The 21,141-nt window shown below is 39.0% G+C and overlaps 2 protein-coding genes across 2 annotated transcripts in view; one reads left to right on the top strand and one right to left on the bottom strand.

The window, feature by feature from the left end:
- LOC104472303 (potassium voltage-gated channel subfamily D member 2-like) overlaps positions 1-3,249 on the top strand; it is a gene marked incomplete at its 5' end in the record, with an annotated part of 18,447 nt that extends 15,198 nt beyond the window's left edge. The window contains 2 exons of the mRNA XM_010087911.1: positions 868-1,115; positions 2,718-3,249. Coding sequence (XP_010086213.1) covers positions 868-1,115; positions 2,718-2,895 — 426 coding nt within the window. The remainder of the gene's footprint in view (positions 1-867; positions 1,116-2,717) is intronic.
- A 6,162-nt stretch (positions 3,250-9,411) lies between these two features.
- TSPAN12 (tetraspanin 12) overlaps positions 9,412-21,141 on the bottom strand; it is a 30,977-nt gene continuing 19,247 nt past the window's right edge. Inside the window, exons 4-6 of the mRNA XM_010087910.1 lie at positions 19,396-19,503; positions 16,375-16,518; positions 9,412-11,006 (exon numbers count right to left, since the gene is read on the bottom strand). Coding sequence (XP_010086212.1) covers positions 10,701-11,006; positions 16,375-16,518; positions 19,396-19,503 — 558 coding nt within the window. The 3' untranslated portion in view covers positions 9,412-10,700. The remainder of the gene's footprint in view (positions 11,007-16,374; positions 16,519-19,395; positions 19,504-21,141) is intronic.

Below are 21,141 nucleotides of genomic sequence, written 5' to 3'. Positions count from 1 at the left end.
CCCCTCCCCCCCCCCCCCCCCCCCCCCCTCTAGAAGCAACACCACTCTTTCACACTCTTTAGCACACAAAGAAAATATGGAAATCACAGCTATGTGTGAAATGCTCCCTAATCACCTACTGAGTCAATGTAAACCAGACATTTTTCTTGAATTTGGATTCAGCTCTATGACAGCCCTATAAAACTACTATCTGTGCTGGGATTAAGCAAAGATTGCATGATAAAGACTATTTCATTTAACTAAATGCTTAGCCTTCTAAACTGCTTTTGATACATCTATCTACATTAATTAGGAACTTTTTTGGATATTTTTAATAACCATCTCATCCTCTCTAATCAAAACTTCTATTTGAATCTTTTTCTTTTACATAGATGAGCTGTTTCAGATCACAATTTCTAACATGTAATTCAAAAGGAAGCTTTATAAACTAATCTGGAAAATATTTATGAATTTTATTTTATTATATTTCAATATATTAAGACTTATTTCCAAATGACATTTAGAGTATTTGTATAAGCATCACTTGTATTTTTAATAATAAACATAATCTCTATTTTATAGCACTTCATAGATTATACAGATATTTATAATGCAAACTACATTACAATGATGTGCTAGTTTACAAAACAATTTGGATTAACTTTTTTCTTATTTAGGCCTCTAAACATTTTGATCTAGTGTTTACATTTGTATTGGTATTCAGCCAGGGTAATATGGGCTAAACTCTATAATCAAGAATAAGCTGGCTAACTTTCCCAGTTTATTCAAGTGTGTCAATTTAAGCCTTTAAACAACCATTATTAATATGTTCACTTTAATTTTCTTCCTGTGTGTGCTTTGTCCCTTTGTTGGATTCCTCTGGGCTAGAATCACGAGTTTGTGGATGAGCAAGTCTATGAAGAGAGCTGTATGGAGGTTTCCACAGTCAATAGACCTCCAAGCCACAGCCCCTCTCTCTCGTCTCAACAAGGTGTTACCAGCACTTGCTGCTCACGAAGACATAAAAAGACTTACCGCATCCCGAACACCACCATCACTGGCAGCCGTCCAGGCAGCGTACAAGAGCTCAGCACCATCCAAATCAGATGTGTGGAGAGGACGCCTCTGTCTAACAGGTACATGCTGGTAACACCAGCATGCCGAGAGCTGAAGCCCCTTTTTGCATTAGAGAAGAGATGTAGAGCTGTTGTGGCCCCTGCAGGTAGGCTCGGAGGTTAAAGATGAAAGTCAAATAGTCATCCAAAAATGGGCACTAGTACTGAAACATCCTGCATATATTTTGCTCCAAGCATAATCCAAGATAACAGAATAGTCTCTCTATATCCATTTCTGCCCTCTCAGGCCCTCCCCACAAACTACTGTGTACTATTTGCAGGGAATAAAATTCAGGGACCCCAAATTAAATTGAGCACCAACTATTATATGCCATGGACAACCACATAACAAGAAAAAATTTAAAAAATGTGCAATTCAGATAGCACAAGTGGGAAGAGACAGAAGGTTCTGTCCCTGCTGTTTCTAATGGTTTGGTTCAGAAGCATAGGATGAATGAGACTTCCTCACATTTCCACAGAGCAGAGAAATCAAACTGATTCCCAGAGTCCCAAGTGCAATTGTTATAAGACTCTTCTAAATAAAAAATATGAAATGCATAAGAAAAAACACATTTTCTAGTTTGAGGAGTTATTGAAAAACTGAGGCAAGTGCAGTTTAAGTCTATAATTTACTGAACATCTCTGTACTCTCACAAGAAAACCCTTTGACTTTCAGGTATATCCAAATACCACCTCTGAAAACATAGGAAAGGTCTCAGGAGACCCAGAAGTGTTTTCTAGTGAACTCAAACATGCCGCCATTTAGAAAAGAAGCATTTTCAGCACTAGTTGCTATAGAGATTGTCTTGCTTAGTTACATTTTGAGGAGCTTGCTTTGTATAGTTACTAAGTTTGTATTTAATTTCCGCGAACAACCCAGAAGCTTGTAGCTACTGAATTTTTTCAGCTGTTGTGCAGTGAGACCTCCTGACCAGCACAAAGCTCCAATCTGTCTTAGCTTTTCAGGAAATATTTTGCCTGGGCCCATCGTTTCTCTGCTAGAGGACTTGCCTGCACCATACTTCCACTCACAGAGTACATGAACACACAGAGCACCAGCTTTGTGCTAAAGAACAAGCTAAAAACATAAGCACAAAATGCCAGTCTCACCTCAAGACTTAAAAGTTTTGTATGATGCTGAGGTACCGCAGCAACTCCATGAACATATTAACCTTATTTAGTGCCAATGTCACCTAGTCTTACTATTGAGGATACACAAGACACAAAGTGTTCTTGAATACACATGGCACGGAGGAGTAAGTAGGAGACTGAGACTACCCCTTAGTTTTTACTTTCCTGCATGGCAAGTCACTTGTCTGTGCTAAATTTGTTCTCCAGGGAGCAGCTCGAATGCTTCCCCTGCTCAGAAACTCTTGGGTAATGTGCTGAGAAACTTTCAGAAGTGCTGAAATGGTGGGAAGGGAGAAAGGGGGCCTGGGCACGGACATAGCCATGGACCAGCTGCTCCTGGGGTGCAGGGTGGTGGGTGCTGCCACTTGGCACCTCTGAGCTCTCCAGCAGGGCAGGATGGAGATGGCCGGCTCAGGGACTGGAACTGGGCACACAAGAGGTTTGCAGTAACATGGACTTTCTTTCTTCATGGATTTTTGTTTCTTCCTCCAGCCGTTCCAGCTTAAATGCCAAAGTGGAAGAGTGCGTTAAACTAAACTGTGAGCAGCCTTACGTCACTACAGCAATAATCAGCATCCCGACACCGCCAGTCACCACACCCGAAGGAGATGATAGGCCAGAGTCTCCCGAGTATTCGGGAGGAAACATTGTCAGAGTATCTGCTTTATAAAATAAGGAATTATTTATAAATTAGCATAAAGACCACTTGCAAGCTGAGTTCAAGCAGTGAGAAATGAGTTGCGAGGAATGAGAGAGCTGACAAAACCAACGCCCCTTGACGTGTGCGCCAGCAGCCACAGAGCAAGAGGTTCAGGAGGAACAAAAACACTTTGTGGGTTTCGGTGTTGTAGCATGTGAACCAAAAGGAGTTTCTTACCCCTTGTCGGAACTGACATGCAGTGGAATCTTCTGTGACCATCCTGACTTACTCTATGAGCACAATGAAATGTCCCCATTGATGCTTCTTCTTACCATGAAAGCTCTTTTTAGAAAAAAGAAAAAAACGCAAAACAAAAACCAGAAAGATTTTCTGCTGAATGCAAAACAAGAAACATTTTGATAATGTGTCTTTTTTCCTGTTAATAAACCACAAACTTGTAGAGAAACTATCAAAAAATGAAAGAAAAAAATGCTCATATGAAATATGTTTGTACTGACTGAAAGAACTACAACCACGATGCATGCTGAAATTATTTGGAGCTGTGATCTCAGTTTACTTTTGTTGTTTTTCAGATTAGGCATGATAAAATATTACTGTAGAAAGGGGCATTTCCGTGCACTTACAACAAGCTGATTGTTAATGTTCCATGGTAGTTGTACAAATAACTTCCCTTTGAAAAATGCAGTATTTCTTATTCAAACACTCATTAGTGAACTAAAGGTGTTCAGTTAGTTCAGTATTTACTATTGTTTTATCTTGCTTCCTAGGTACTGTTACAACTGCAATAAGTCATTGTACACCTGTTGTATCAGGAATCAGGATTTCTTTTTTTTAAGGTATTTCACACAACTCATCTGCACTATAAACTTCTAATGGCAAACATTTAAATAATCTTACAGCCAAACCATGCACCACAAGTGTGTTATTCAGTCATTGTTCTTTTTGTCCACTGTCCTCTATTTCTGCGAGTTTGTTGTCCACTCTAACATTACCGTACTACTTGGGATTTCAAGGCTACTGATAAATCAGCACAGTCCTTTCTTCTGTAGGCATCTGCTTCTGTATTTTCAGAACAAACCTCTGATCTCAGTGTACTTTTGCAGGATCAATCCTATTTGAATTAAAATTACAAAAAAGGTGTTTCTGGGATCAGTTAACACTTATCTGCAAACCTTCCATGTTGACGTTCTGCAGCATACAGAGTATTGACTACGCTGGAAGACACCGAAAAACATTCAGTAAAAAAGACAGCTAAATTCTTTTTGTAATTATCTGTAAACCTGCATCCTAAAATTTGTTTCAGAATTTATATTGTGTGAAGTTATTTAATTACCTAAGAACACTGGTAGAATAACGGATTGGGTCCCAAAGCTATAAAAAGATAATTTATTTCAATTGGAATTTACCCACATGGGCAGGCCTAAAAGCTAATATGAAAGCTCTTACTGTTAAGGCTTTTCGGCTTAATTTTTAAAAGATACTTATGTTACCAGAAACCTTTCTGAGAAAAACATGTCATTTTTCTTCAAGAAAGTGCATTAGGAGATGTATCATAATGCTTCCTATATACACGACATACCATACAACATATACATCAAATATACATGGCATACGTGCATATCAATGCATACATATATACATCAAAAACACTGGATCAGAAATAATTGCATGTCTGCAAAATAAAATATGCATATAAATCAAAAGGCTCAGTGCATTAGCTGTCATTACGATAAATGATTAACACAGTTATTTAATAGTTTGAGTAGTGTATGTTTCAGTACAGTATTTGCTAGCATTCTACTGACATGAAAATTTTCATCAAGAGAAAACACCCACTAAAAACTGAAACTTGCTGATGATACAGTTTTTACTGCACACAAATACTGGTCTTTCTCTCTACCAGTCAACAGAGATTGAAGAGTAGATGATGGACTACTATGCTACAGTATATACACCGAAATACAACATCACATATTAGAATTCAACAGCAGTCAAAAGGAGTACATAATGTCATGCATGACTCTTTTATCATTTACTAATTCAGAAGGTTGGTTAATTTGTAATTAACTTCCCACTTTTTCTGCAAATCAGAATTAACTTCCTCATTGTAAACTGAGCTGCTGCATTTTTCAAACCTTAGCAGAGAGCAGAAGCACAGGCTGTCCTCTGACCAAGAGGAGCACTGCTGTGAAGAACTCTGCTGAGGTCAATCACCTGATGTTGCCCTCTTCTCTTTTACCCTCTTGGAAAATTGCAGTAGATCTGCTGAAGCTGGTGGGTCGCCTAAATTTTAACAAGGTTTAAGAGAGAGGCAGAATGGACCCAGAGTTTTTACTTACATCCAACTTCTTCCCATGTTTACTCATACAAAAAATGGCTTGGTCCTCACCTTTTGGCAAACAGTTCTTGATATAAAAACTGTTTTGATAATTAGCAATCTGCAACAACAACTTTTTCATGCCACATGGTACTTCTTGACTAGTTATATCAGGTAAATAATCCAAAAGGCAGTTACAAAACCCATTTTGGGGCAGACTACATACAACCCAGGTAACCTACTGACATCATCAGGTCATGTGTCTTTTAAAATCTCTTTATTCTCCTTTTCATATGAATGAAAAAGAACACACTACAGCAATACACTTGCACAGCAGTTACACCCCTGAAGCAACTTGTACTTTCATTTTGAAAACGTGGCTTAAGGAATAATTTAGTATGATTTTGCAGAATTCCAGTCCTGTCTCCTATTTCCATATGTCACTTGCAAAATCATTAATTTATTCTGAATTCAGAAAATACACATTCTTTTGGTGTTTTAGGTGATTTAAATGCTGTTTTGGTAGTGAATGACTGTTGATGACTGTGTAAAATGCATCTGTACTGTACATGAAATGTAATTATTTCTGTGTATCATACAAAGAAACTGAGGTTGTTGTTTTGGCAATTTTGTTTGACAGTCATATATCGTATTTCAGAAGGCAGCATAATACATGCATTATGCTGAATAAATAGACATTTGAGGAATATTTAAATAAAACATCTGCATGCTTGAATGGGTCAACCTGGTTTTGCAATAACTTATTCATGGAACTTTTCCTAATCAGACTGAAGGAACACTGAATCTGAGGGCAACTAATGTCCCCAACACTTGATTTCAGGCAAGCCATGAGTGCATCTAAACCATACGAGCCACCAAGACCAGGATGCCATAGCTCCGTAAGACTGCGCTGCCCTTCTCCTTCCCAGCCTGCAGCAGCAGAGAAAATTGGGGCATTAAATTATTTACAGCAATATGAGCTCCACCTATCTGTACTTTTAAAGAAGTGTCTACGATGTTTTCAATACATCCAGGCACTTTTTTTTTTGAACCTCCCAGGCTGCAGAACCACCCCAAACCTGGTATCAAATTGTCTTGATAAAATATTAGTGCACAGTGTAGCAGCAGGTAACAACACACTGTATCAGCTGCAAAAGGCAACTGGCAGTGCCGGCGATGCTGATCTGTCAGCTGTGTATCCCACAGCACTGGCATACATGACAGCAGCCTCTGCCAGGAGCTTACTGCCCAGGGGGGAAAAAGAGGTAATACCTGCCTGTGAACCATCCCAGAGCATTTTTAAGGAGAATGACTGTCCTCACATAAAATGGCTGCTGGAGACAAACTGGACGCATACACTTTACATTTTAAGGTTTTGGAGATACTTGCTGTGAAGGGACACTGCTGAAAAAAGGCTTTTGCAGTGGAGAGCAGGACGCAACCTCAGCTGCTCCAGGGAGAACAGGGGCTTTCAGAGAGGCAAGTGGTCTGGAGGGGGTATCATACATTAGTGAAATCACAGGATCCTAAAGGTTTGGGCAGGGAGGGTGCTTAGGAGGTAATACACTCTCTTTCCTACATCTGGGGCTCACTGGGACTTTATTTTCCCATTAACTATGGAAACATCTGATTTTCGGGTGTTCTGGAATAGCAATCAGCTGACGGGATATGTAAATATGCAGCTGAAACAGCCGTCAGGAGTGAACAACATATTTGGACTGACAAAGACTGCAGGATACACCAAATTACCTGGACAGTTTTGTTTCTTACCTACTCATGTTATCTATTTATTTACTTTTAAGGTACCCATTTTCACATTACCTCTGCACAAGAAACAACTGAAGGTGAGGGAACACTGAATAAAAAGCAAGTAGATGCATAAAAATTCTGAAGTATTTAGGACATCCCAATTTTTTTTTAAAGAAACATAGTCACTCATACATGGGTTTTAAAGTTTTAGATACAATCTCACTTCAATAATAGCAGGTCATATGAATTAAACATAATGTTTATGTGTTAAAAACTTGAGAAACAGAAAAAACTGCTGACAGAAAATCATTGTCTCCATCATATCTAACTATATAGTCGCTGTGACCAACAGTCTCTCTTTTTACTATTTATTCTTTATGATTTCCCTTATACTTAAGGGTTGCTTTTACAAAAGGAACTGTTATAAAGAACAGAAAACATAGTTGCATTTCCTCCACAAAGCTTTTTCATACAACCTGCTGGCAGATGAATCAATACCTTGTCCAAAGACCAGGAATAATGAATTTTGCCTTCTAAAAGCATCCCCATCCTGCCAAGCCATGACTGCATGGTGCAAACCTTACTCAGCCCCGCTGCTACAGGCACAGTCCCACAGACTCAGTGAGTTTCACTGGGCTGAACAAAAACACCTAATGCAAGCAGGGGGTGACCCCTCTTCCAACATGGTTGCTCTCCTTGACATTAAGCGATCAGTGAAAAAGTTAAGGAGCAGCTCCATAGTTGCTTGTCTCAACAAGAAAGATTTGGTTCACTATACTTTATGCTGCAGAGAAGAAAGAACACACCACCCTTCTCCTCCGGGTACTCCTGCAAAACTGAGAGAAAAAGGAAATAAAAGGATGAGGTAGTTTTCACTGCTGCAAATATCTCTCAACATGTTCACCTCTTGCCAAGCAGCTTCTCTCCTACATATATCCTAAAGCTCTACAGGAAAAGAGCAGGCTCACAGCAGCCTAGTCAATCAATTTTAAGGCTCTTTGAACAAGCCCTAGAAAAACAGAGACACCTCATAGCCTGAGCACAGTGAAAGAAAAATGTTTGAAAGCATTCCAATTTACAGCTGAGACCTATTTTGGCACGTGTAGTTAGATACTTAAAATAGAAGGATTCTTTCCCAGAATACTTACCAGTCGTCCTTACTAGGGAAGGGAATACTTTCATCATTCCTGGCATGTGGGTCTTTTACCTAATGAAACTAGTCCCATACTGAACACAGACTGGCTGGGATTTGGGTAGCCAAGCCCCAGTCAGGTTACTCAGATTACAATGTTCACTGTCACAGGGGTGCACAAACACTGGTTTGGGAGGTTGGTCCTGTATCAAAGGAGCCCTACCCCAAACCCTCCCTCTGCTCTTAAAATAACCTGACCACACCTAATGGCAGTGCTTCCTCACACCTGTGAAGCCTAAAACCAAATGACCTGGGCTGTCAGTATCTCTAATTCTTGCTGTGGATTTCTCAACAAATCTCTCTAGCCCAGCTTGCCATATTTGTTCCTTCATGAGCCCTATTACGGACATGAGAAGACACACAGGCAAACCCTCACTGGTAGCCCAGGGAGTATTCCCAGGAGAGGACTTGGGACAGCTGAAGCATGGCTAAGGGAGCTTCCACAGACACTCCTTGGGTAAAACTTTAAGTGTTAGGATTTTCTGGATAAAGGGCAGGACCTCTTTTTGCCCCTTTTTTACGTAACTTACGGTGAATCTCCCTACATCCAGCTATAATCCACAGTTCATGTAGCTGTGCACCTGTAATCCATGCAATCCACAATCAAAAAATTCCATAATTTGTCATTTGTCTTTTTTTTTTTTAATATGAGAAAAACAATGGCTCAATCCACTGTGTAGCATCACAGATCTCTATAGCACTCCAAAGCCTAGAGCTGATCTACATCCAGGCTTTCTCAGACATCTGCTCTTTTTCTACATAGGAACCTCACCCTTGGCTACAGAAATGCTGCCCAGACTAAGCAACGGAAACGATGGAAGTCTGTAGTAATGCTGGGCACAAGGCTTTCCAAACAATGCATGAGAAAGTATTTCTGACAAAGATACTCCCACAGAAAATTTTGGGGAGGTCTAACCTTTAGCCTTTTCTTACCTCCCAAAATAAGTCTTAGCACTTCTGTAGGAGGTGTACAAAAGCAGAAAGGTAATCTTGCTTGCAATAGTACCTGTGAAATAATTACACCCACACGTAGACTGCTAAAAAACAAACAAAGCCCACACAACTGAAGAGCTAAATTTCATGAGCCCTTAAGAAGCTTTTGCAGAAGCAATAAAAAAAGAAAATAAAATTTACAATTCAGTTTCTCCATGAAAGAACAAGTGGAATGGGTAAAGATTGGTTAAATTAACACACATTACCAGGAGGATCCTTTCAACTCCCACCCAAAGCACTCACACTCTAGGACTTCAAAATATAAAAACCATTATGGAATTTAAGACAAAAATAATTTTATTGTCTACCAAATTACACCTTGCTTTTTTTTTTTCTTTTACAAATGCCAAAAAAATGAAAGAATTTTAAAATGTAATATTATGTAAAAACACATTTGCCACAAACTAGTGTGCTCAGTGGAACAAATATATATTTCAGGAGCATGGCCAATTGTAAAAATAATCCTATGAAATAAACATTGTTCATAAAAATACAGTAAAATGCACTTACCCCACCTCAATAAATACATTTTAATGCTGTTTCCAGTTGGCATTTTAAGCCACTGGAGAGCTCTCAATGAAGAACACCGCCAAAGTATAATTTCTCCTTATGTACTTTTACAAATATTGCAATAGCATCCAGAATTGTAAGCATATTCTCTGTAGGCTTTTGTTTCTACTTCCAGGGGAATCAGACAGGAGAAAACATTTATTAATAAAAATGTGCTACCCCCATATTGATTCCCATTTTGGAAACAATGTGTAAGGTTTTCTTTCTTTTCACTAAGAAATAGTCCATAGAACAAACTGTTCCAAAGAATTCTCCAGAATTACTCAAGAAATTAAAGTCTATTGTCCAGAGTCGTAGTTTCACTTTCAATCCCTGTTTAATATATTTAAAATTAAAAATTAAACAGTTATGTTAGATAAAAATAGAAGTTTTAGAACATCTTTAACAACAGCCAAGGCAAAAGTTTTGTTAGAAAAAAGAAAATTTTGCCCTTTTTACAAATCTTCCAAATTTTTAAATCCAAGTGTTGACTTGAATTGTAGTTCTTTCCATGCACACACAAAACCACACCACTATATATACATAGATCCCTGATTAAGACATTTTCCAAATGGCTTATCAAAAATGTAAAAGTCAATTTCAACTGAAGTCACATTTTGTTCATCCAAAGCACAGCTGTTTCTTCAGAAGACGAGTATTTCTCCTCCTTTCCCATGACGCTTCCTTAGAGGTTCTGTCTACCTGTGAATGAATCAATATTTTACACATCACACAGCTTGTGACAATAAGTTAAATATTACTGTGCCCAGTGAATGAGTGCCTTTTAAAAAACAAACAAACAAACAAAATCAACTCTGTTTCATGGCTGAGGCCATGGCTAAGAGGCTGACAGGATTATCCTTCTTTCTATGCCGGCCTCCTTCACTTCCATTCATTAGCTATTTTCTGAAGCATACGAAGACTGATATATTTGGCATACTTGATGGTACAGAATAAAAACAACAACAATAAACAATAAAAACCCTTTGTGCCTTCTCAGATTCATTGCATGACCTATAGCTCTTCCATTTCAAAGTGTGTATTAAAGCTGTTTGCCATGGATGTGTGTTCAAATATCCTTGTCAGGCTTGGTTTCAGTAGCTCCACAGAATGACATGACAGCTGCTGTGAGGTATCACTCTTCAGGGCCATGATCTGATCTGCCCCGGGATCCCTTCTGTCGTAGTACAGAGCCCACAGCAAAGTAATAGTGAGGATCATAGCCAGGATCTGCGTTACTCCAATAGAGATTCCTAGAAATCTCAGCACTTGCAATTGCTTCGTCCCCCTCAAAAAAGTGTACATTTTTTTACCGCATCCCTATGAAACAAAAATAGATTAAAAAAAATTAGTCAATATCATTTGGCTTGTAGTTCCCAAGGTTTAGGGTCATCCTACCTAGCACTGGGTTTTCTGGTGCCTGATAATTTCTCTCTCACATCCTTCAAACAATACTTTGAAAATTACTTTTCATCACTTCCATAATCCCATCTTTAAGTTTTCTTATACACTGAGAGCTTACTGCATGTACCAAGTTCCAAGAGATCTGTGTTTACTCTTCAATTCAGAAATCACTCAAAGTGATTGATCTGAGTTCCTATTGACCTTCACTGATTTTTAAAGAACTCAACCAGGTTTGTGAAGGTTTAAGAGCCATTAAATCCTCTTACTCATCTTGTTTCTCTCCTTAAATTGCAGATCTTTGAGGTTGTCAATTATTTTAAACTCTTTAGACTTTTTCTAATAATACCACAATCTGAAGTTAAAACAATGTTCTAGGAAAGATCTATAGACCTGCATAACCTCATCAGTGTTTCTTTCCATGATTTTTTTGGGTTTTATTTTTTAGTGTTTTATCTGGACTCATTGTATGCCAGTTTAATAGTTCTGCAGAAAGTCCCTAGCGAGTAGAAAAATCGTTACATTCCAGATACCATCTGAGTAAAGGAGCATTGAACAGAATAACCTCTAATGGAGGACTTCTGAAAATTTTCCAGAACACAGTGGATACAAACAGACTTTCTGTAGTAGTTAGTGGTAATAACACTACATACATGTGGCATTACTCCTGCTTTTTATTCTTAAGCTAGAAACATCTCCTTATTAGAGTAAGTGGATGTGCTTTTTGCAGTCAGATGCTGGCTACCTCTCCTATCCATAGACTGTATTTTCAAACTGTCTTAATTTCTGATCCGAATGTAGAAACTTCTCTGTCAATTACTGTGATGGTATTATACCAAGAGCCAGTTTTACCTCCTATCTTGTGCTGTGCTGTTGCTGCTTAAAGCACAGTATGTCCCAATCTGCTGTGAAAGTAGCTGTAACAACCTCCCCTGCATCAGACTCGGCACAAACCCCAGCAGGCAGCTAGACCCTGCTCCAAATTGCTGACCATCCACATGCTGTGTTACGAAGAGGATCACATACACCACCTCTGCAATTATTTACAGAATAATTATTATTATTATTTACACAGAAAAAGTACAAAGAGAACTATGTTAAAACATCACAAGCAGATGTTTCCGAGAAATGGAAATTTAGCTCTTTCCAAACCACCGGTGCATACTCCACAGTCTCCTTATGTGACCAACTAATTACTGTACAAGGCTTTGGGAAAGCTCCCTGGTAAGGCAGCAAGGATCCACAGAGCCACCAGCTCTGGTAACTACTGGATAAAAGGGCAAACACAAGCTCTGGAAAGGTGATGCCCAACCTTAGAAAGGATAAAACATTGAAGAGAGGGCCCTTAGCTACTCTGGCCCATGCTTATTCTCTATTGTAAACTGTGCAGGGCTTCACAGAACAGAAATCAAAGGAACACAGCCACCAAGGGAAATTCAGAGTAATATACTGGATGGGATAACACCATGAGCACCAATAAGCATTGGTCCCAGAAGAAGATATCCGAAACCCATGAAAATGGGCACTGTCTTCAAAGTGTAATTTTTGCATTTATATCCTTACTACATATTTCTTACAGCTTTTCTATTAAAAGAAAGCAGTGGATCAAAATAACAGAATCTGAAGAGAGGACACAATAAATAGCACTGTTCAATCACACTGAAATTCCCCAAAGCAAACAATTTCAAAAGCTACAGTCTGGAATGTATTTGATGAAAGGCCTGATTCTTCCCTCACACACAAAATTCACACTGCGGTCAACAGATTTTCATTTAGGATCTAAATAAAATTAATGCACCATATGATAATTGTACCAGAGTAAGTTAAAGGATCTCAATATCTTTGCTCCGTTCATCAATTCACTGTGTCATTTGCTGAACAGTAATATAGTTTAGACATAGAACAAGTAGTAAATGTGGATTCTTTGAAATTTGAAAACAAAAAAAAAAAACCTGTAGCAAAAGCAATGTAATTGAACTAGATAAGGAACAAAAACTGCCGTGCGGGTGTCTTTTTTTCTTCAACTAGAAGATGGTGTTGTAATTACACTACTTCCCAAATTTGTTTTTAATTACAGAGAAGCTGGCTGCATTTTAATACTTTTGATAACTTCAAGGGATGAAGGTACATGCTGGTCACAATTTAAAAATGCTCAACCACAGCAGTATTCAAATTCAGTTCATTTGTTGCCTAGAGGAAACATCCATTAACAGAGAGCAATATCATTAATGCCTACATCTCCTGCAGTACAGACACATAACTGAGACAAATTATGCCCAATCTAGATAGACTGCCTCCCTCTATTTACTGATGTTCTTACAGTTCTGCTCTAATACATGTTCAAAATCAGTTTCAAAATTGAGAAATATCCAGCCACCTCTGTTATCCTCACATTCATGTATTTTATTTCTGCTTATGCGACACATTCATAGCCGGTAGCCTGCAATTAAATAGTACATAAATATACTTCCCTCGGCAAAAGTAAAAATTTGTCACCAAAAAGAGAGCTCTTGCTGACAACTCAAAAATAGTACAAAACTTTGCAGCAATCAGAAAAACTAGCTTTAAACTCCTCCAGAGCTACGGATTAAAGGCCTCATTCATATTTATTACAAAGGCCATTTTATATTTTCAGTCTTAAAATGGAAAAAAAGCATATATTTCTGATTAACTACATCATCATAGAATAAGGACCAGATCTTAAATGAGGCAGAGCAGAAAAGACAATCCATCAGCATATTCAACAGATTTGTTGTATACTCCAATTTTAGTATACTCAAAATTATGCTAGAAAACAAAAGAAAAAAATATTAAACATGCAACTTTGATTTTTCTGAAGATATCAACTCCTACCAACCATTTTGTCTAGGCTACAGTTCCCAATCACAAGACAGGCAGAGCTCCCCTTGTCCTCAGACCACAATGAACCTCAAAGGTCACATCATCATCTGACCCACTTCCCTCCCAGCCACAGTCCTTCTAAGGTTAGTCTGTTCCACGAACAGTACCAAAGGTGAAGCTCATCAGAATAAAAGCAGTCCAAGAAGAATAAAACATTTGAAAAATAGCTTTCAACATCCAGCAGGGAAAATGTGATTCCTGCCAAAAATACTCTCAAGCAGGACTATAAGTAAGCAACCTTTCTTTCCACAAAAATTGTACAGTGAAGGATTCCAACTTAGACTACAGAAAGCTCTGAGATCCCAGCAGAAAATTACAGCACAGCTAAAACAAAACAATTTTATCAATCCCAGCCAAACCAAACTTTAGTTTTCTGAAGTACTACAACAAATTTTTCTGAAGTACCAGAATGGACTTGCAAAGCATTTACATAAGCCAATTTTAGGCTAGCAAGGCTAATCTCATCAGGCTCCCTCTCAAACCAGACTATGCAAGTTTGTTTTGAATCACTTTCTAAAAAAGCTTTTCTCTTTCAATTCTCCAAAGCAGAAGTCAGACAGATTAGCCTTGCAAGTGTAGGTTGGTTTTGCGTGATACTGATAAACATATTAGCAAGTATATTGTACGAGCTTGTGAGACAACCCACAGGCAAGCACCATGGAAAAAAAACATTTTGACAAGCAAGTATTGTACGTACCTGAAAGAGCAACAGTATTTTTCTGGCTGGTAAACCAGAAGAATACCTGTCCCTTTTCTGAATGGATTCTGCAGTAGAGAACCAAAAATAATTTTTTGCAAAGAGCTGAATCCATTCAAAATGCTCTGGGGTATGGTAGGGGAAGAACTATAAATGTGTCCTTCAGGTTTCTTTTAGGAAAAAAAGCCAGGCAGCCTTTCTTTTTACCAAGTAGGTCTTAACAAACACAGCCCTTATGTTCTACAGCATAATCATCTTTGGCTATTAACTTTCTCCAAGTAGAACCAGAAGAACCTGAACATACAAAGTGTGCAGAGAACCACTTTCCTGCAATATGGCTGTGGGAATGAAATATCAGCAGAAGAGATAAGATGAGAAAACCCTGCAGTTTTGGCAACAGACTCCAGTGACTAGTACTGCTTCTCAGAAGCTTTTGAGCTTCCTGACCTCAAAAGTTAGTTTTTATTAAATGACACTGCTTGCATACTCTTGCCTGTTCACATAAGCAGGAAGGATCCTCAGGGCAAATGAACGTTCCAGAGCTTTCATACATTAACATTCCTTGAGGTGTCTCTATGGCAGAGTTGGTCTGTCTGGTATCAATACTGGCTACAGTATCACAGAAAGCAACAGTTATTGCAGAGCCACAGTTAGTTCTTCTTCAAGAACGTGTAAGAGACTGGCAGGCTCCAGAAGAAGCCTGAATGGCCCTCCCATTCAGAGACTGACACTTCCAATTTGTAGCCAGTGCTGCAAGCCTTGCCGTAAGGCAGGAAAGGCTCTACATAAAAAAAACCCCCCCAGCCACTGTCTTTAAGATTCCCTAGCAGAGACAGGTCTTCTGAGGCACCTGCCTTGTGGCAGCTCTACCTTCTCTCTTCCTGATGAAAGCACACTAGGCCTAGGATACATGTCTGAAAGTCCAGAATAGATTATATAATTTCTGCTCATGGAATCATTGCTTCTAATTTATCTCGGTTCTAGGTAAGACTGGGTGGGTTCCTTCTTCCTTCCTTCCCTACCTTCAGCATTAATAAATAATTAATATAAATAAATATGATAAACACTTTCTATAAAGACAAATATTCTACAAACCTTTCTGCTGCACTGCAAGTGATGAGTTCAGAAAATCATAGAATGGTTTGGGTTGGAAGGGGCCTTAGAGATCATCTAGTTCCAACCCCCCTTCCATGAGCAGGGACACCTCCCACTAGGCCAGGTTGCTCAAAGCCTCATCCAGCCTCCAAGGATGGGGCACCCACAGCTTCGCTGGGCAACCTGCTCCAGTGTCTCACCACCCTCACAGTAAAGAATTTCTTCCTTATATCTCATCTAATTCTACCTCTTTTCAGTTTAAACCCATTACCCCTTGTCCTATCATTACACTCCCTGATAAAGAGTGCCTCCCTATCTCTCCTGTACCCTTCAGGTACTGGAAGGCTGCAACAAGGTCTCCCTGGAGCCTTCTCTTCTCCAGGCTGAACAACCCCAACTCTTTCAGCCTGTCCTTACAGGGGAGGTGCTCCAGCCCTCTGACCATCTTCGTGGCTCTCCTCTGGACCTGCTCCAACAGCTCAACATCCTTCTTGCGTTGGAGGGCCCAGAGCTGAACACACTACTCCGGGTGGGAGTGACTTGATCAGGAAGAATGTACAAAGCCTTCTGATATATTCACATTTTTCTTCTTACCTCCTGATAAAGGTCACTGAGATCCTCATGATGTGCCTGCTTAGAGCATCCTGGGAACTCTCTGACACAACAGGAGTCAGGCGGCCAGTCCATCTCTGTCATTTCCAGCCAGTCTGTGAAGTACACCACCCCACAACATTTAAACTGCAAAGGAAGGATTAGCCAAGATCAGCAACAATGATGTTACTTCTTCATAAAAGTAAGTCATCAAAAAAGCTAAATAAATTCCTATTAACAACTTTCAAAATATTTATGTAGGACTAGAAACATCTACAAGGGCTTCCACGTATCCTTTTGCTGTACTTTGACATAAAAGCAACATGAAAAATGTCATGTAGTGACAAATGAACACCTCAGAAACAGCCAATGATATTGCTCTGCTCTTTAAATCCCAACTGCTCCCTCAAAGGATGTTTCAGAGAAATTGTCCTACCCTCTAATTCTGCTGTCCTTACTACAAGGAACTAACACATGACAACTTCATGTCAAAAGGGTGACTAATGAACAAGGATACCTGTGGCTGAAGGAAATAGTAGGAAAAGATGATAAAGGTCTTACTAGCGAGGACTATTCCTGCAATGCTACAAGTGTAGACACATCTGTTGAAAATCAGATGAGAAAAAGCATAGATCTATCTAAATACAGAAACTAAATATGAAAAAAGTGAGCAAAACGGTATAGAAATCACAAATGATGAAAGGAAAAGGGAAAATGTAAGGAAGTGGTCACACTAAAATAAACACTGCAACAGAATCAACCATAAAAGAAGGAAGTCTGGCTGCAAAGCAGATGAGCCATAACTGGCTATAAAAACCACCAGGACTAACAACCTGTCTTCTCCTCTGCAAAGCACACCGTGCGATTTAAAGCCAAACCACCAGCCTACCACATTCCTAGCTGCTTTCACATAAAAAAGGGCTGAAGCAGCTACATTAGATTCTCTTCGACATTGGATGGGGACTTGATATGACTGTAAAAAACCTTGCTGCAGGAACAAGATGCTGGTTTTTTCTGTCTGGATGTTCTCCAGTACCAGCCCGAGTGTTTGTAATCCATCACCCCATTTCTTTGACTCATGGGCTTACAAACATTTGCCCCCCTTACCCACTTCTGAGCCAGAGTCCTGTATACCATGCCACTCCTCAGTCACAATCAAGCAGATCAGCGCCCAGACACCATGCTGGCCCACGCTGGGCCTTGACTTTACCCGTCCTCTTACAAATCTCACTTCTTCCTTTTTCACCACAGCTTTACCGTCTGTGGTTTTTATCAGTTCATTAGTCAGTCAAAATCCTCCCAGCACAGGTCCTTCTAAGGAAAGCTCAAGTTTTGGCTCCTCACTGTAATTGCAAGGACAACCTCATTAAACATGCTTCTCTTACTCTCAAATCTTCCCCCCGCCCCCCCAGTTCTTCCTTCCTGACTTCAGTTGACCCTTCCCATCTTCCTTAGCATAGTCACAACTCTGATATTAGACCAGCAAGGGGTTGGGGGTATAATACATTGCCCATCTCTCTCAGATGTTAAAAGATACAGAAGAGCGAGCACACAGCTGATCAGGGTTGAATCTTTGGGAATAAAATTGTAATTACAAATTTTTTCTTTAGGAAAATAATTTTAACGCTGACTTTAGAAGGGCCTAAAGCATAGTGCTCATTCAGGCATAAAGCACATACCAGGCTCACACATCCGCCATCTGAGTTATGAGTAGACAGAATAAAAATGATAGCCCACCAATTAAATGGGAGCTGTAAAAGAGCCTTCTCAGTTCAATTCAAACCTTCCCCAAATAATTCCTCTGATTAGAGATGCAATATAGGAAATCTAACTTCTAAAAGGAACCTTTTCTCCCCTGTAAAATAAGGAATAGTTGAAGTTTCATTACTAATGTTCATATTGAAACCAGCCATTATGATGACACTACCGTAACTAGGAGGATAAGAGGCAGCTTTTAATCAACCTATACATTTAAACCAAGATACAGTATCATCTCTATTCAAGGAAATCAAGACCATTTGATTAGATTATCTCAGGTACAGAACAGGCATAAACACTCTACTCGCATATGAAGAATTACTCTGTTTCACATAGCACTTGCATAGCCAGAGCAGTTGACTGGGGCAGGGGGTGAGGGGGGAGGTGTTTAACCTCATGTAGTCCTCACTCTGTCTTTCAGGTTTTAGTATAAATACAGACTAACCAAGTGCTGCCAGGAAATGTTTAAATAAACAGGAAATCTGTGCAACAATGATAGATTTCAACATTTCAGCAAGGGCAGCACAATGACAGGCATTTAAAGAGTTTTCTTCCTGCATGTGAGTTATATTTGGAGTTAATGACTTTTACCTTGGGCAATTTAATGTTTTCGTAACATAATACTTCATTCTTTAAAAACAGTTCTGAATTTTAGTAGGCTAGAGGGCAAAGCCGTGAATACAGAAGGAAGCTTTTTGGTTTGTTTCCTGGCTCCCCAGTCAAAGGAAATAAAAACCCTGATCACTTTCTCAAACCTCAGCCAAAGAGACAGTGTTGGCATCTTTTTGGAAACTTCCTTTCCCACTCATTTCCAGCTAAACACATATTCTAACCATGACAGCTCCATGAAAGGAAACTAACAGAGCCTATAGGAAGAGGAGCACAGTTTCACATTAAAACAGCCTATAGAAATGTTCATTTTACTTTACCTGCAGATTTTTAATTTTATATACATCATGTTCTTAAATTATATAATAATCCTAAAAGGTGTTGGTGTCCTAACCTCACTGGCAAAAAGGAGAAGACTAGCAATTTAACTGAATTTAGTAACATTCTTGTTTTTGTTTTAGTGTCTTTAGGGCCTACAAAAGTTCAAGAGTTGGATACCAAGCGATGTTAAAAGATATTATCACTACAAAGGGCTTCATGTGAAATGATCTTGCATTTATTTACATATTCCCTTAAAACCAATCCTTTTCCTTTAGCAGATAAATAACATTTACAAAGCACGTATTAGTTCAGCTCATTAATTAACTGTTGTCTTACCTCCCTTTGGAAGAAATTCCAAGCATGGGTCAGCCACTGGTACCTAGGTAGACCATAATTGGTCATCCTGGCTTTCAGCGTGATCATATCGGACCACTGCACTGGAATCTGGAGCAAGGAAAGAAAAGTGATTCATACAATAGATCAGTTGGCTTCTGGCTCCAAACCCAGAACTTCCATCTATTCTGAGATCTTCCCAGTACAATGACCAAAATAACTTTGTATGCAAATAAAACACGAAAACAAGCGCTTCCATTTTGATACTGAACTTTACGAGCCTATTAAAATGTCCGGAAAAAGTTATGTGTGTCCTTTACTTACAAATTAATGTACACATCCACAACACTAGAAAAAGAGCTGCACTTTGGAGTGACTCAGAGATAGTTGGGTACAATCCCATTATATCATTAGTAGATTTTTTTACCTGGTTTAAAACTTGAACCAACCCCATCCAAGTCATCAGGGATGGCATTTGTCTGCCTCAGTATAGGTATCTCCCTGGTGTCTTCTTAGTCAATAGAAAGAAAACAGGCAGCCGTATGGGGCAATTCATCTCAAGATAAATATTTTAAACAGAGCAGATGAATCACTCAGTCGAAGTCTCAAATCCACTTCACTGTCTATGGTGACAAACCTAGATTTAAACGTCTAACTTTTAAATACCCCAAATTAATTGAGATGGATTCTATCCTGCCAGTATTTTCAGTGGCTTTCTGGCTTTCCCTGAGCTCCTGCACACAGGTATCCTGAACTTCAGCGTCTTGTGCAAGAACAGTAACAGTGTAGATAACGATGTCCTGTGAACTTTTTTCCTCACATACTCTCACAGCCTTGTAAATCTTCTCATCTGAAAGGACAATTCTCAAAGTATTATTCTTTCAAATTTGACTACTCAGGAGTGGGGTGCTGGTGCCCTCCATTGTCAGCCTATGACCCTCAGTTAGCAATTTGTTAGAAACAAAAGAAGCAAGTACTATGGCACCCATCATACAATGCAGTTAAGAGTCAAGATAAGAAACTAACTTCTGTTCAGCAGCCCAAACTTCAGTGTGCCAAACTAAAACAAGGAGCTGAAGACTTTGCAGTTGCCATTCTAGGCACACATATCATTCATGCTGAGTTTTGCCTTGTTCCCATTAGCCTTAATGGTCATGGTGAAAGAAATCACAATTGTAATATCAACTTTCATTTGGAGGGTGGGGAAGCCCAGCTCCTCCAGTGGCTGACACTTAGCTATCCCATTCAATTTGGAGTGAAGAGTAAGGGCATTCTGCAGATAGCAATAAGTGTTATCTAAGAAAAAAAATTATCACAATACTTCCCAAGGAGCCTGATCTTTGTTGTGCTAGATGGTCTACAAAAATACAGGGACAATCACTGCCCGACTGACCCCATAATCCAAATAAGAACATTTGATAATGTTTCATTACCGCTGCTAAATTATGCTACATTTTTGACACTGTGGTAAAGCTTTGTGTATCATGAATATGATTATATTAATAATATCCCGTAAATTTAACACATCTTTCACGTAACAGAATTTTTATTTCTTAAGCTATAAAGCACTGAACTCAACAATTGTTCACATGAAAAATATGTTAGCAGTAGAGTACTAAAAATTCTTAAAAACAATAGCACAGAATATTTCTACCAAAAATAATCTGGTTTTGCACTCAATGTATTTCTCTTTTCACTGTGTTGGAAGTTAGCATTCTGCTTTCTTTGAATAATATTTGACATTGCTGC

The sequence above is a fragment of the Pterocles gutturalis genome, unplaced genomic scaffold, assembly GCF_000699245.1.
Source record: "Pterocles gutturalis isolate BGI_N339 unplaced genomic scaffold, ASM69924v1 scaffold37166, whole genome shotgun sequence".
Lineage (NCBI taxonomy): Eukaryota > Metazoa > Chordata > Aves > Pterocliformes > Pteroclidae > Pterocles > Pterocles gutturalis.
Note: the sequence above shows the minus strand (reverse complement) of the source record. Positions and strands in the feature narration are given on the sequence as shown.